The 17227-nt window shown below is 41.1% G+C and overlaps 1 protein-coding gene across 1 annotated transcript in view; it reads right to left on the bottom strand.

Moving 5' to 3' along the window:
• Positions 1–2044: 2044 nt before the first annotated feature.
• Positions 2045–17227, bottom strand: part of b4galt6 (UDP-Gal:betaGlcNAc beta 1,4- galactosyltransferase, polypeptide 6) — a 68340-nt gene continuing 53157 nt past the window's right edge. The window contains exons 6-9 of the mRNA XM_078541138.1: positions 13890–14077; positions 12926–13048; positions 6589–6690; positions 2045–2962 (exon numbers count right to left, since the gene is read on the bottom strand). Of these exons, the coding sequence (XP_078397264.1) occupies positions 2815–2962; positions 6589–6690; positions 12926–13048; positions 13890–14077 (561 nt within the window). The 3' untranslated portion in view covers positions 2045–2814. The remainder of the gene's footprint in view (positions 2963–6588; positions 6691–12925; positions 13049–13889; positions 14078–17227) is intronic.

A 17227-nucleotide genomic window follows, 5' to 3' on the forward strand; every position in this document is an offset into this window, starting at 1 on the left:
TAAAGGAAGTAGCTACAGAGATAGTGGATGCACTGGTAGTAATCTTCCAAGAATCCTTAGAATCTGGAAAAGTCCCAGAGGATTGGAAAACTGCCAATGTAACACCCTTATTCAAAAAGGGATGGAGATAAAAAAAAGGTAACTATGGGCCAGTTAGCTTAATGTTTGTCTCTGGGAAAACAGAGTCTATTATAAAGGATGTAATAGCAGAGCATTTAGAAATACATAATCTAATCAGAGTCAGCATGGCTTCCTGAAGGGGAAATCATGCCTGACAAATTTATTAGAATTCTTTGAAGAGGTAACAAGCAGGACAGATAAAGGGGAACCAGAGGATGTAATATATTTGGATTTTCAAAAGGCGTTCGATAAGGTACCGCACATAAGGCTACTTAATAAGATGAGCCCAGGGTGTTGGGGGTAGTATATTAGCATGGATAGAGGATTGGCTAGCTAATAGGAGACAGAGAAGTTGGGATAAGGGGGGCATTTTCAGGATGGCAACCAGTAACTAGTGGAGTGCCACATGAATTAGTGCTGGGGACACAATTATTTACAACATACATTAATGACTTGGATGAGGGAAATGAAAGTACTATTGCCAAGTTTGCAGATGGCACAAAAATAGGTGGAGGGCAAGTAGTGAGGATGACAGAGTCCACAGAGGGATATAGACAGGTTAAGTGAGTGGGCAAAAACTTGGCAGATGGAATATAACAAGTGAAATTGTGAGGTTATGCACTTTGGCAGGAAGAATAAAGGAGCTGAATATTGTTTAAATAGAGAAAGACTGAGGAAAGCTGCAGCACAGAGGGATTAGGGGGTCCTCGTGCATGAATCCCAAAAAGCTAGCATACAAGTTCAGCAGGTAATAGGTAAGGCAAATTGAATGTTGGTGTTTATTTCAAAGGGAATGGAATATAAAAATAGGGAAGTCATGCTGAAACTATACAAGGCACTAGTTAGACCACACCTAGAATACTGTGAACAGTTTTGGTCCCCCTAAGAAAAGATATACTGGCATTGGAGGCAGTCCAGAGAACGTTCTCTAGGTTGATCCCAGGTATGGAGGGGTTTTCTTGAGGAGAGGTTGAGTGGGTTGGGCCTGTACTCACTGGAGTTTAGAAGAATGAGAGGCGATCTTTTTGAAACATATAAGATTCTTACGGGGTTTGACAGGGTAGATGCTGAAAGGTTGTTTCCCCTTGTGGGAGAGTCTAGGACCAGAGGGCATAGTCTCAGAGTAAGGGATCACCCATTCAATACAGAGATGAGGAAGAATTTCTTCTCTGAGGGTAGTGAATCTGTGGAATTCTCGACCACAGAGGGCTGTGGAGGCTGGGTCATTAAGTATATTCAAGGCTGAGATGGACAGATTTTTAGCCAGTAAGGGAATCAAGAGTTATGGGGAAAAGGCAGGAAAGTGGAGTTGAGGATTATCAGGTCAGCCATGATCTCATTGAATGGCAGAGCAGACTCAATGGGCCAAATGGCCTACATCTGCTCCTACATCTTATGGTCTAAAAAATCAAAAGAACGGGACATTTCCTGAAAGGAAGCTATTTGCACGGAATCATTCCATTATTTCAATCGAATTGACATATATACAGCTCTCCAATGGAATTTTGTTTTTAAACTTGTATCCAGTTACTCACCACATGCTTTTTTATAATTATTGGCATATGCATGTTAATTTTAGAATGCTTGCTTTTCTTTTCTATATGAAATTATAGAAAGCAAGGCTTCACTTTCCAAATATGGCAACTTTATCAATGCCAAATTTCTATGTGTGCAGGAAATCTGTGGGGAAATGATGGTCAGCTAATCAGAAGAGAGAGTGATGGGAAATTTGGTTTCAACGAGAACAGTCAATATGTTTGCATCAGCTGTTCAGAGTCAGCACACCCTAAACCCGACAAGAAGAAATTTTGGTTTAGCTTGTAGTTTACCTTCAATTCTTTTAAAAACAAATATTTCCCCTAGCTTGGCTTAAAACCTCTCATCCCTGCTTCCACAAATGAATCTGATAGCACTATATCACACATTAGAAGATAATCCCAAGCTGAATGCATTTTACTATAATAACTAAAAGTCCTTTCCAAATCATGACTAGAAGGTGAAGTGACTTGGCAGTGTATAATCCTACTGTAACAAGGTATAGTTTTAGCTAACAGCAACCAGACAATATATTCTTCCCATTATTCTGTATGGAAAGTAAATGATTTGTCTTAAAAGAATATTTACATTTTGTTCTTACATGCCAAGTTACATACACATATATATATTATCTCCTTTTTAAAAGGAACATCACACAAATGCATCAGTTCAATAGTATATAAAAAGAGAGAGTGGCAAAGTGCACAATTTTACAATATATTTACAAATCCATAGCATTATTTCAAGCCTTCATTTTAGCTAAAAATACAATATGTTATGCAATACCTACAAATGGAAACTCTATTGGCTTTAACACCTTTGTACAGGAACAGCTGATCATGACAAGAAAGCTAAGATAATAATGCAAGGATTTAATAGTGAGACTAGCCCTGCCACAAATCTTGGTTTCAGAATGATGGCATGTTGTCTTTCAAAGTGCAAGGTAAATTCATTAGCAAAAGCTAGTGTGCACATGCAGATACAATCAGCTGTTCAAAATTCAGGACTCAAGCCGTCATTAGATCATCCACAGCTGAGGTGGTTTGGCTGTTCCTCAAGACCCTTAAAGCCCTTCACTGAACTGCCATAAGAACAAAATATTCTGCAATCTGTAATGTTCCAGGGAAGCTGTTAAAATTTAAGATGGTCCCTTCCTCTTTAATCTTCAATCACAGGAGCCAACTCAGGTGTGAGGTTCACTGTTATATTTTTGTACAAAAAGTGCAGCGTTATATTTGGAGTATATTTCAAGTTGTTCAACCCATCCAGGGGCTGACGTTCTTTAGAATACCTCAACAATTTATATCTGTGGGGGAAAAAAAGGGAATAATTAAATGAGCTGTGAAGCCAACCAACATGGTCCAACAAGCATCAGAATCAAGTTCATAGAATCCCAGAATGTAGAAAGGAGCTATTTGGTCCATTGTGCTCATGCCAGCTCTTTCAAAGAGCTATCAAATTAAGCCCCTACTCTTTCCCAATAGCTTTGCAAATTTCTCCTTTTTAAGTATATCTCCAATTCACCTTTGAATTTACTGATTTCGTTTCCACTGTTCCTTTAATTAGTGGCTTCCAGGTTATAACAATTCACTCATCTTTCCCCTGGCTTTTTTACCATTTTTCTTCAGTTTATTTACTGGCTAGCTTATCAGTTGAAATCGTTTCTCCCTAGCATCCCGATCAAAGCCCTCCTCATAATTTTGAACATCTGTATTTAAAATATCCCCTTACCCTCTTTTGTTCTACTAGCTTCTCTAATACATAAGAAACATGATCAGGAGTAGGCCATTTAACCCTCGAACCTGCTCCGCCATTCAATAAAGCCATGTGTGACCTTCTATCTCAACACCACTGTCCTGTATCATCTCCATATCCCTCAATTCCCTTAGTAACCAAAATCCAACAGTTTCAGTCTGGAATATATTCAATGATGGAGTATCCACAGCTCTTTAGGTTATAGAATACCAAAAATGCATAACCTTCTGATTGAAGGAACTTCTCATCTCAATCCTCAATGGCTGACCCATTTTTCTGAGACTGTAAACCCTAGTTCTAGTCGCCCCATGCAAGGAAGACATCCTCTTAGCATTGAACTTTACAGGTTTCATCAAGATCATCTTACATTCTTCTGAGTAATAGGGAATATAGACCTAGGATACACAACCTCTCCTTGTAGTACAATCCCCTCATCCCAGGAAACAGTCTAAAGAAATTTGCTGCACTTCCTCTAAGGCAAGAATGTAATTCCTTGGGTAAGGAAACCAAAGATGTGCATAGAACTCCAGTCCACACGCTTTATAACTGTAGTAAGACTTCTTTACTCTTGATATGGGGTAATGCAGAAAGGTGGAGTTGAGGTAGATCAGCCTTGATCTTATTGAATGGCAGAACAGGCATAAAGGGCTAAATATCCTATTTTATAGGCATTCCAATCCCTTTGCAATAAAGATTAATGTACTATTTTCCTTCCTAAATGCTTGTTGTTCCTTCATGTTAACTTTTCGCGATTCACATCTAAGGACACACAGATCTCTCTGAATACGAACTATTTCCAGTCTCTCACCATTTAAAAAAAAAACATTCTGCTTTTCTATTTTCCTACCAAAGTGGATAATGTCACACTTTCCCACATTCCCCACATCCCTCTGCCCACTCATTCAACCTGTCTATTTCCTTTTGTAGCCTGAGCCCTCCGAACAGCTTACTTTCCCAGCTGACTTTGTACCAGTAGCAAAACTTGGATACATTACACTTAGTCCCTCATCTAAATTATTGTAATAGATTTTGAATAGCTGAGCCCCACCCAGACAGTGATTGTTGCATTTCCCTGTTACAGCCTGCCAACTGAAAATGACCCATTTATTCCTACTTTGTTTTTTGTCCATTACCAATCCTTAATCCATGCTAATACATTACCTCCAATCCCATAAACCCCAATTGTGTCATAACCTCATGTGGCACCTTATCCAATGCTTTTTGGAAATCCAAAAATACTACATTCACTAGTTTTCCCTTATCAAGCTTGCTACAACCTCAAAACACTAACAGATTTGTCAAACTTGATTTCCCTTTCATACATCCATGTTGATTCTGCCTAATCATATTATGGTTTTCCGAGTCCCTGTTACCACATCCATATAACAGATTCTAGCATTTTCCCTACTACTGAAGTCAGGCTAACTGGCCTCTGGTTCCCCATTTTCCGACTCCCTCCTTTCTCGAACAGCTGTCTTACGGTTGCTACCTCCTGGAAGGTAAAAACCAATGCATACATTATCTCTGTAGTTACTCCTTTAAAATCCTAGGGAGCAGGTCCAGGAAACTTGTTGATTTTAAGTCCCATTAATTTCTCCAGTACTATTTCTTTACCGATACTAATTTCTTTAAGTCCTTCATTCTCACTTTTTCCTGAATTTTTTTGTGTCTGCTGTGAAAACAGATACAAAGTATTCATTTAAATGTCTCTACCTTTTCCTCATTCTCCATTATAATTTCACCTCTACCTCTAAAGGGCCCATGTTTACTTTCACTAATCTCTTTTTTACGTACCTATAGAAATGTTTACCATCTGTTTTTAAGTAGTTTACTCTCATATTCCTCTTTATCAGTTTTCTGGTCATTCTTTGCTGAATTCTAAAATCCTCCCTATCTTCAGGATTGCTACTCTTCTTGAAACATTATAAGCCTGTTTCTTTAAATCTAATGCTATCTTTAGTTTCTCTTGCTAGCCACAGTTGGACCACTATTCCACTGGTGTTTTCATTGTCCAAGAGAATGTATATTTGTTTAAAATGATGAATTAATTATTTATAAATATTTGCTGTTGCTATCTATCATCTCATCTTTTAGTGTAGTTTCCCAATCTACCCAAGCCAACTCACCCCTCATACCTATGTAGATTGCTTTGTTCAAATTTAGGACCCTACTAACGGACTTAATAAAATAACTTTCAAACTTAATATAAAATTCTACCACATTTATAATCACTTTTTTACTACAAAGGTTATTAATTTACTCCTTCTCATTGCAGAAAATTAGATCTAAAATAACCTGTTCCTTCGTTGGTTCCTTGACATACAACTGCCCTAGGAAACTAGCTGCATTCATGAACCCGACCTCCACACTACTGCTGCAAATTTGATTTGGCCAGTCCATATGGAGATTAAAGTTCCCTATGATTATTGTAATACAGTATAGTATCTCTATATAAAACTGAATTCCTTCATCGCTGTACCATTCTAGTAATTCTCCTCTGCACTAGCCAATTGGCTTAAAAACTTACTAAAAATTCAGAAGCATTGTCCATACACTCTGTACGGCCTCAATGAACTGTAACCTCAAGGCTAGCTACTGCTACATTGGTAATTTCTCTTTCTTCTGGCTCTAATTTCCACAGCAGCTTATTTTGTGACTTTCAAATAACCAATTCATTATTGGCAAATATTGGCTGTTTTGTCCTCATGATCACTAGGAACTTGGTTGAGACTCAAGCAAAATACTGCATATGCTGGGAATTGGAAATAAAACAGAAAATGCTGGAAATACATCAGAACTGAAATGTTAACTCTGTTTCTCTCTCTCCACAGATGTTGCCAGGCCTGCTGAGTATTTCCAGCATTTTGTGTTTTATTTCCAATTCCTAGCCTTGTGAAATTTTTTCATCAGCGATTTTGATCCGATGAGCCTAGAATGGATTCAAACCCAGATTCCAGAAGAGAAGAGACAATATGCTAATCTATTAAACCTTTTAAGTCTCCAATCAAATTCTTATGTTTCAATTTCAAATGGAAATGCCTGTATGAACAATGCAATTTCAAAAGGACTTGAAATGCACTCAAATTCTCGTGCTTTCATATCACTTGGCGAATCGAGAAAAAAAGTCGCAGATTTTCCCAATAGATCTCCAACGCACTGAAAATGTTGACTACTTACCTGCCTAGGAATTGTACTTCCCCGCGATGGTGATGGGGAATAGATTTGTATTTTCCCAGATCTCCTTCTGGTCTTGTCACATTGTATCCTGCAAAAGAAACTCTGCGAGGTGAAGGAGAAAGAGAATTAGTAAGTCAATTTGTCTCAAGCTTCAATTTTTCTTTATTCATTCACAGGATCTGGGCTTCACTGGCTGGGCCAGCATTTATTGCCCATCCCTAGTACCAATGTCAAGCTGCCTGGCTTAAATTTCTAACAATGCTTGGCAGTTAACTGTCAGATACCATCATTGGTGCATTCTCCATGGCAACGCCTCTATCAGAGTCCATTTGCCAACCAATCAGCACTCTCTTCACATACAGTATAAATTGTTTTCCCCTTATAATGCTATTCTTGCGAAGTGTCCTGATGAGTGCAAGCCAAAAAGCTTCAACATGTCTTTTTTTTCCCCCAAAAATACTCAAGTTTTATACCACCAAACGACTATTAAAAATAATAAGAAAGAAGTTCAAATCCCAAAACGGCAACTGGAGAATTTAAATTCAAATAGTCAGTTGGTAGTATAGACTTGAATACTGTTGAAAAGAGAAAAATGTTGCCAAAGCTTTTCATCTTGCACTCATCAGGACAAATGCAAGAATACCAAATTTCAAACGGTCACAAATTCATATAACAGGAGGAGTGGGCACTGACTGGTTGTCAAGTCTACTCTGATTGGCCAAGGTATTGTCATGGAGAAAGTAACAGGGAACTATTGGCTCCCAAGCACCCAAATAATTCAAAGAAGGTGCAAGGCTTGAACATGTTCCTTTTGTTTGCAGAGAACAGGTGCCTGTGTATGAATGTATGTCACATCTAGCAAGTATGGCATTTATTGGCCATTCCCAATTGCCCTTGAGAAGGTGGTGGTGAACCACCTTCTTGAACCGCTGCAGTCCATGTGGTGTAGATACACCCATAGTGCTGTTAGGAAGGGAGTGCCAGGATTTTTAGTCATCAATGGTGATATAGTTCCAAGCCAGGATGGTGTGTGGCTTGAAGGGGGGTTGCAAGTAGTGGTGTTCCCATCCATCTGCTGCCCTTGTCCTTCTAGGTGGCAGAGGTTTGGAAGGTATTGTCCAAGAAGCCTTGGTGAGTTTCTGCAGTGCATCTTATAGATGGTACACACTGCTGCCACTATGCATTGGTGATGGTGGAGTGAAATGTTTAAGGTGGTGGATGGGTGTCAATCAAGTTGGCTGCTTTGTCCTAGGTGGTGTTGAGCTTCTTGTGTTGGAGCTGTACTCATCCAGGGAAGTGGAGAATATTCCATCACACTCCCAACTTGTGCCTTGTAGATGGTGGACAGGCTTTGGAGAGTCAGGAGGCAAGTTACTCATTGCAGAACTCCCAGCCTCCGACCTGCTCTTGTAGCCACAGTATTTATACGGCTGGCTCAGTTCAGTTTCTGATCAATGGTAACCCCCAGGATGTTGACAGTGGAAGATTTAGTGATGGTAATGCCAGTGAATGTTAAGAGGAGATGGTTAGATTCTCACTTGTTGGAGATGGTCATTGCCTGGCACTTAAGTGGCAAGTAACATTCATGCCACCTATCAGCCCAAGCCTGAACGTTGTCCAGGCCTTGCTCCATATGAACACGGACTGCTTCAGTACCTGACGAGTTGTGAATGGTACTGGACATTGTCCAAATATCAGCTCCACTTCTGACCTTGTGTTGACAGGAGGGCATTGATCAACCAGCTGAACTTGGCTGGGTGGAGGACACTACCCTGAGGAACTCCTCCAGCAATGTCCTGGGACTGAGATGATTGACCTCCAACAACCACAACCATCTTCCTTTGTGCTATGTATGAATTCGGCTCATCTGTTGCTGAAAGCCTTATCTGTGCCTTTGTTTTCTCTCAACCCAACTACTGAAATGCACTCCTGGCCAACTTACCACCCTAAGTAAACTTGAACTCATCCAAAACTCTGCTGCCTGGATCCTAACTCACACCAAGTGCTGTTCATCCATCATCTCCCATTTCTGGCAACTATCTCACCCAGCTCAATCCTTGGACATTAACCTTTCTTACTTCCTCCCCGTTACAGAATCACAGTGCAGAAGAGGCCCGTCGGCCCATCGAGTCCGACACGTGAGAAACACCTGACCTACCTACCTAATCCCATTTACCAGCACTTGGCCCATAGCCTTGAATGTTATGATGTGCCAAGTGCTCATCCAGGTACTTTTCAAAGGGTGTGAAGCAACTCGTCTCTAGCACCCTCCCAGGCAGCGCATTCCAGACCGTCACCACCTTCTGGGTAAAAAAGTTTTTCCTCACATCCCACCGAAACCATCTGCCCCTCACCTTGAACATATGTCCCCTCGTGACTGACCCTTCAACTAAGGGGAACAGCTGCTCCTTATCCACCCTGTCCATGCCCCTCATAATCTTGTACACCTCGATCAGGTCGCCCCTCAGTCTTCTCTGCTCCAACGAAAACAACTCAAGTCTATCCAACCTCTCTTCATAACTTAAATGTTTCATCCCAGGCAACATCCTGGTGAATCTCCTCTGCACCCCCTCCAGTGCAATCACATCCTTCCTGTAATGTGGCGACCAGAACTGCACACACTACTCCAACTGTGGCCTCACCAAGGTACTATGCAACTCCGACATGACCTCCCTACTTTTGTAAACTATGCCTCGATTGATAAAGGCAAGTGTCCCATATGCCTTTTTCACTACCCCACTAACATGCCCCTCTGCCTTCAGAGATCTATGGACACACATGCCAAGGTCCCTTTGTTCCTCAGAACTTCCTAGTGTCATGCCGTTCATTGAATACTTCCTTGTCAAATTACTCCTTCCAAAGTGTATCACCTCACACTTTTCAGGGTTAAATTCCATCTGCCACTTATCTGCCCATTTGACCATCCCGTCTATATCTTCCTGTAGATCCCTGTGGTACGCCATTGGACATTGGCTTCCAACCACTAAAGCAGCCTTCTGTCATCACCCACTGTCTCCTACAACTAAGCCAATTTTCAATCCACCTTATCAAATTACCCTGTATCCCATGTGCATTTGCCTTCTTTATAAGTCTCCCATGTGGGACCTTGTCAAAGGCTTTGCTGAAATCCACATAAACTACATCAGCTGCACTACCCTCATCGACACACCTGGTCACCTCCTCAAAAAATTCAATCAAATTTGTTAGGCATGACCTCCCTCTGACAAAGCCATGCTAACTATCCCTGACCAACAAACCTCGCCTCTCCAAGTAGATAGATTCTCTCCTTCAGAATTTTCTTCAATAGTTTCCCTACCACTGACGTGAGACTCACTGGCCTATAGTTCCCTGGCTTATCTCTACAACCCTTCTTTATTGGGGAACCATATTAGCTGTTCTCCAGTCCTCTGGCACCTCCCCCGTGGCCAGAGAGGAATTAAAAATTTGAGTCAGAGCCCCTACGATCTCCTCCCTTGCCTCCCTCAACAGTCTGGGACACAAATCATTCGGATCTGGAGATTTTAAGCCTTCTAACACCTCCAATACCTTGTCACTCCCTATATCAATTTGCTTTAGAACCTCGCAGTCTCTCTCCCAGAGTTCGATACCTTCGCCCTCATTCTCTTGGGTGAAGACAGATGTGAAGTATTCATTCAACACTCTAGCGATGTCCTCTGGCTCAACCCATAGATTGTCCCCTTGGTCCCTAATGGGTCCTACTCTTTCCCTGGTTATCCTCTTCCCATTGATATACTTATAGAATATCTTGGGATTTTCCCTACTTTTACCAGCTAGAGCTTTCTCATATCCCCTCTTTGCTCTCCTAATTGCTTTCTTAAGCTCCACCCTGCACTTTCTGAACTCCACTAATGCCTCCGCTGATTTGCTTCACTTGTACCTGCTAAACTCCTCTCTTTTTCCTTCTCATCATATCTGAATATCTCTGATCATCCATGGTTCTCTGGGCTTGTTACTCCTTCCTATCACCCTACAGGGAAAATGTTGAGCCTGTACCCTCCCCATTTCCTTTTTGAACGCTCCCCACTGCTCTTCTGTAGATTTCCCCACAAGTAGCTGTTCCCAGTCTACCTTGGCCAGATCCTGCCTTATTTTAGTAAAATCCACTCTCTCCCAATCCAAAACATTTTTTTGCAACTTGTCGATTTCTTTGTACATAACAAACTTAAACTGCACCATGTTGTGGTTGCTATCACTAAAATGCTCGCCCACCACCACCTCAGCCACCTGTCTGGCTTCATTCCCCAGAATTAGGTCCAGCAATGCGCCGTCCCTTGTTGGACCCTCTACATATTGACCTAAAAAGTTCTCCTGTACATATTTCAAGAAATCCACTCCATCCAATCCCTTAACACTATGTCTATCCCAATTAATATTGGGAAAGTTGAAATCACCAAATATAATTACCCCATGGTTATTGTTTTTACACACCTCCGCAAATTGTGCACATATTTGCTCCTCAATTTCCCGCTGACTATCTGGGGGTCTATAATAAACACCTAACAATGTGGCTGCCTCGTTTTTATTCCTAAGTTCTACCCACAAAGCTTCATTCGATGCCCCCTCCAAGATATCATCTCTCCTTACTGCAGTAACTGACTCCTTAACTAATAATGCAATGCCTCCTCCTCTTTTACCCCCTCCCCTGTCTCGCCTGAAGAGTCTATATCCCGGAAAGTTGAGCTGCCAATCCTGCCCCTCCCTCAACCACATCTCAGTGATGGCTACTATATCACAAGTCCACGTGTCAATCCTCACCCTTAACTCATCTGTTTTACCTGTAATACTCCTGGCATTAAAGTAGAGGCCATCCAGCTTTGCCTTACTCCCTTGAAACTTGTACTACTGTAGATGTCAACATATAAGTAGGCCTTGGAAGCCTCAGAAAATCCATTCAAAAATGGAGGTCGACTTCTACAGCAGAGTATAAAAAGAAAAGTGAATCGCTGATGTGGGTGGTGCCATTTTCATCTGTTGCCATGCAGGGTATGCCCTGTGGGCCCATGTCTAAAGCTGCTGTGCATCTTCACAACTCTGCCCATATCGCCTTCTTGGTCCCTTACACCCTTACATAAGGTACCAGTAAGTAAAGCATTCATTTGTGGGATGAAAAATTGAGGCTGATTACTGATGAGAATATAGCACTTCATGACTGAAAATTTATACACAGAGTATATGCAAAAACATGATTTTTGGGGCTAAAAAAATGGGGCCAACTTATACGCCGCAATGTACGTATATCTTCCACTCCTACATGTTATTCACAATAAGAGGTTATGATGGAACAATTAATCCAGGCTGGTCTTTTGGTTCAAGCTGGTTTATTTTCAAGGTAACTCCTCAGTGCTACTGGCTTCCAAGTAGCTTCCACCCAAAGTGTTCCAGCTGTATCTTTTTATTCTATTTAGATGGGATAATCAATGCCCATCACCTGTTTAACTAGCAATTATCTTTAACAAGGTGATTGCCACATTGACACTACATTCTATATCACCCACTCGAACACTTGCTCCTTTGACAGCAGAGAATACACCATTCCAAGTCCTGTAGTGGATAAACCTAATTACAACATGCCCCTAATGGAACCCCAGCTTACATGCATCGAGTTCCTCTCCTTTCCACCCTCTCAAGGTCAAAGCTCCTCCACATGGCTGCAAATTAAATCAGTTGTTCTGCCCAAACCACTACGGTGGTGCCATGGCTCTTATCGCTAAGCCCTACCTTTGCACTTGCCTCCTAATCCTCTGGCATGTGTGAAGGCATTAGACAGGGTGCAGAGGAGATTTACTAGAATGGTTCCAGAGATGGAGGGACTTCAGCTATATGGGTAGATCAGAGAAGCTGGGGTTTCTTTCCTTAGAGCAGAGAAAGTTCAGAGGAGATTTGATATAGGTGTTCCAGGGGCGGGGGCTGGCGTCCAGAGTAGACAGAAAGTGTTGCCATTAGCAGAAGGGTCAAGAACCAGAAGAACTTTTCACAATTTAAGAACTCTACCGAATCCCCTCTCAGTCATTTCTGTTACAAAAGAAATCTTCCAGAATCTCCAGACTTGCTTCATAAAATTTCTAAGGTAGAATAGTGACCCACATTATTTGAGACAGAGCAGAGGTAAATAATTGCAGCTATTTTGCTTCAGTTAAGTTATGAACATTGCGTGTGAACACCATTTAAAATATTCCATCTCCAATTCAAATAGCCTTCATCTTTGGTTTAAAAAGGCACCATAATGCAAACTATTTAACAGAAAAACAGCTCAGCCCTAACTCATCTTTAAGTCACCACCTCCAGCCTTAAATTTATACACCTGAAGGGTTCCTACCTACGCCACAGGTCATCATCTTCTCCGCCCCATCCCCAGAAAGCATTGGGAAATCCATTGATTTTCCTGAACTGCTCCACTGTTAGACCGCTGACTCCACCAAAGAACTCATTGTATGGCAGACTAGAAAATGAGAGAGGAAAGAAATGAGGTTATCATCCAAGGACTGCATGTTGTGAAATTTTAAAACAAAAAGACTCCAAAAGAAAATAGAAATAGAAAACTCACCCAATTAGTTTGTCAGTGCATTAAGAAAGGTATTTAAAATGTTAACCAGAACATAAAATATACAAGAAAAAGAAACAGCAACTTGTTAAACAGAAAGCAAACATAGTAGCGGTGTTCAGCTTAAACACAAAATATTAAGAAAATTATTCCATTCACTTAACATGCAGCAACAAAAATGGATTCTAGATAATCATTTATGTTCCCTGAAGATGAAAGCATTTACCAAGTCACTAATGAATCATTGTACTTGATTCATTTAAGGGAAAGCAAGGGAGAAAGGAATAGAAGGATAAGTTGCCAGGGTTAGATGAAGGAGGCAGCTCAAGTGGAGAACAAACACTGGCATGAACCAATTGGGTCGAATGGTCTGCTTTTGTGCTGTTATTTCTATGTAATTCTATGCATCTACTCTGAACAGCAGCAAGCTATTGTTGATATGTAACATTGCAAATAATCTCAGGTAACAGAGAAACATTTATGGCCTGGCTAGCCTAAGTTGCACACAATAGGTTATGGAAATGAGGGTTAGCAAAAGCTCAAATTTACTTCATTTTTTTGAGAACGATGCAAAAATATAACTTAACAATTGCAACAAAGTTTACCTTGCAATTTCAGAACTTGCACTGTGCGGGTGACTCTCTTGTACCCCTCCGCCAAAAAAACAATTTAAAATTTTGCACTTTAGAGGAATATGTCCAAACTGTGGAGGTACAAAATGGGTGGTGCAGATACTTACAGGTACATGTACTTATCCAGCTTTGATGCAAAATGCCGTGGCATCTGCCCACATCCATAGTAGTTGCGATCACTTTCTGGGATGTGATCAACATCATGGAAAACAAGACAGTCCCAATCCAGGTCTTTCATAGCCTCCATAAAACCAACATTAAATAGCATAGCACGATTAAAGGGATAGTTACCAGCCTGGGGTGAGAAAAAGGAAAAAAGGGCTTGAAAGACTTGAATTTATATAACATCTTTCATGAACCATAGGATGTCCCAAAGTGCTTTACTGCTGTCATGTAGGAAATGTGGCAGTCAATTTACATACAGCAAGTTCCACAAACAGCAATGGGCTAATACCAAATGATCTGTGTGTCAGTAATGTTGGTTGAGAGATAAATATTGGCTCAGGATACTGGGGATAACTCCCCTACTCTTCTTCAAAATAGTGCCATGGGACATTTTACATCCACCCAGTCTCAGAATAAGTAAGTATCAGGCTATTTAAGACTGAGATGGGGAGGAATTTCTTCACTCAGAGGATGGTGAATCTTTGGGATTCTCTACCCCAGAGGACTGTGGAAGCATTGAGCATGTTCAAGACAGAAGTCAATAGATTTCTGGACACTAATGACATTAAAGGGCATGGGGACAGTGGAGAAAAATGGGAAAGCAAACATGGTAGCTGTGACACAAATGGCAGAGCAGACTCGACGGGATGTATAGTCTACTCCTGCTCATATTTCCTATGTTCACCTAAGGGTAGATAGAGCCTTGTTTAATGTCTCATCCGAAAGACAGTGGCTCTGATACTGCAGCACACCCTCAATATTGCACTGGAGTGTCAGCTGAGATTTTTGTGCAAATGAAAAGGAACAAATTTTATAACATACAATATAATTCCACTCAAACAATGAGAATTATGCAGCTGCAACATATGAAGTTTTAAACCATTATATATCGTTTTTCTATCTGAAGTGTTTCATGGAAATGAGTAAATAGATAAGGAAAAGTGCTAGAAAAAAAGACCAACCAAAAAGAGAAACTGGATCCCATGCAACCACCTCAAGTTATACAGTGTCATTAATGTAGTAAGATCTTCCAAAATGCTCCATAGGGAAGAAAAGCAACGGCTAAGCACTAAAACTAATTAAGAGATGTGACAGAAAGCTTGGTCAAAAATGGTGGTGAAGCAAGAGATAACACAAAAGGAGATGAGAACAAGAGATAGTGAGTGAACAAGAAACTGGTCCACATTGACTGATACTGCCATGGGTTAAACAGTAGGACAATGAAAAATAGGAATTACGAATTAGGTAGCAAAAGGTTGGGGGGTGGGGGGGTGTTGCTGGGGGGTGGAAAAAGGGGAAATCACAGGAGGTGGTGGTGTCCTGAGAAAATGAACTTCAATAGCAGGGATGGAAAAAGTGGGAGATTGAGGGTAGATTTTGAGATTGTAGGGGATGAGGGAACAATGACAGTTGTATGGTGAGTCTCAATAATTAAAACACGTTTCTTTTATTTAAGGACATTCAGCCCCTCAAGCCTGCCCCACCATTCAATAAAATCATGGCTGATCTGCCTCAGGCCTCAACTCCTCTTTCCTGCCAGCTCCTCATAACCTTCTACTTCCCAATATTTCAAAAATCTACCTACCTCCTCTTTAAATACTTCTAGTGATCTCGCCTCCACAGCTCTCAGGTGTAGAGAATTCCAGACATTCACTACCTTAATAGAAGAAATTCCTTCGCATCTCAGTTTTAAATGAGCGTCCCCTTATTCTGTAACTATGTCCCTTAGTTCAAGATTGCCCCACCAGCAGAAACATCTTCTCAACATCTACCCTTTCAAGCCCCCTCAGAATCTTGTATGTTTCAATAAGATCACTCCTCATTCAATTAAACTCTAATGAATAAAGGCCTAACCTGTTCAACTGTTCTTGATAAGTCAACCCCTTCATCCCAGGAATCAGCCGAGTGAATCTCTTTTGAACTGCCTCCAATGCCAGTATATCCTTTCTTAAATACGGGGACCAAAACCGTGCACAGTACTCCAGGTGCGGCCTCACCAACACCCTGTCCAGTTGTAACAAGACTTCCCTATTTTTAAACTCCAACCCCCTAGCAATACAGGCCAAAATTGCCTTCTTAATTACTTGCTGCATCTACATGCTAACTTTTTGTGTTTCATGCACACGAACACCCAGATTCCCCTGTGCTGCACTTTTTTGGAGTCTCTGCACATTTAAATAATAGCCTGTTTTTTGATTCTTCCTATCAAAGTGCATGACCTCACACTTTCCTATATTAAACTATCTGCCAAGTTTTTGCTCACTCACTCAACCTGTCTATATCCCCTTGTAGATTCCTTATGTCCTCATCACAACATGCCCTCCCACCTATTTTTATATCATCAGCAAATCTGGATACATTACACTCTGCCCCCTCCTCCAAGTCATTAATATAGATAGTAAATAATTGAGGCCCTAGGGCTGATCCTTGTGGCACTCCACTAGTTACGTCTTTCCAACCTGAAAAAAGGCCCATTAATCCCGACTCTGTCTTCTGTGTGTTAACCAATCCTCAATCCATGCTAACACATTACCCCCAATACCATGAGCTCTTATCTTTTGCAATAACCTTTTATGTGGCACCTGAACGAATGTCTTCTGGAAATCCAAATACACTACATCTACTGGTTCCCCTTTATCAACTCTGCTTGTTATATCTTCAAAAAACTCGAGCAATATTTGTCAAACATGATTTGCCTTTCACAAAACCATACTGACTCTGTTTGATTGCGTTAAGCTTTTCTAAATGTCCTGCTATTTCTTCCTTAATAATGGACTCTAGCAATTTCCCAATGACAGATGTTAGGCTGACTGGCCTAGTGTTTCCTACTTTTTGTCTCCCTCCCTTCTTGAACAGGGGCATCACATAAGCGGTTTTCCAATCCGCTGGGACCCTCGCAGAATCCAGTGAGTTCTGGAATATTTCTACCAATGTCTCCACTATCTCTGCAGCCACTTGCTTTAAAACCCCTGGATGCAGGCCTGGCCATTAGGCCCTGGCGACTTGTCTGCATTTAGTCCCATTAGTTTGTCAAATACTTTGTCCCTCGTGTTAGAGATTGTTACAAGATCTTTCCTCCCTTTAGCTCCTTGTTTATCTGATATCTTTGGAACGTTTATAGTGTCCTCCAACATGAAGACTGATGCAAAATATTGCTTTAAATTATCTGCCATTTCCCTGTTCCTCGTTATCAATTCTCCAGTCACATCCTCCAAGGGTCCCACGCTCACTTTAACTACTCTTTCTTTTTCTATACCCAAAGAAGCTCTTGCTGTTTGTT

Source organism: Cetorhinus maximus, chromosome 4, assembly GCF_964194155.1.
Source record: "Cetorhinus maximus chromosome 4, sCetMax3.hap1.1, whole genome shotgun sequence".
Classification (NCBI taxonomy): domain Eukaryota; kingdom Metazoa; phylum Chordata; class Chondrichthyes; order Lamniformes; family Cetorhinidae; genus Cetorhinus; species Cetorhinus maximus.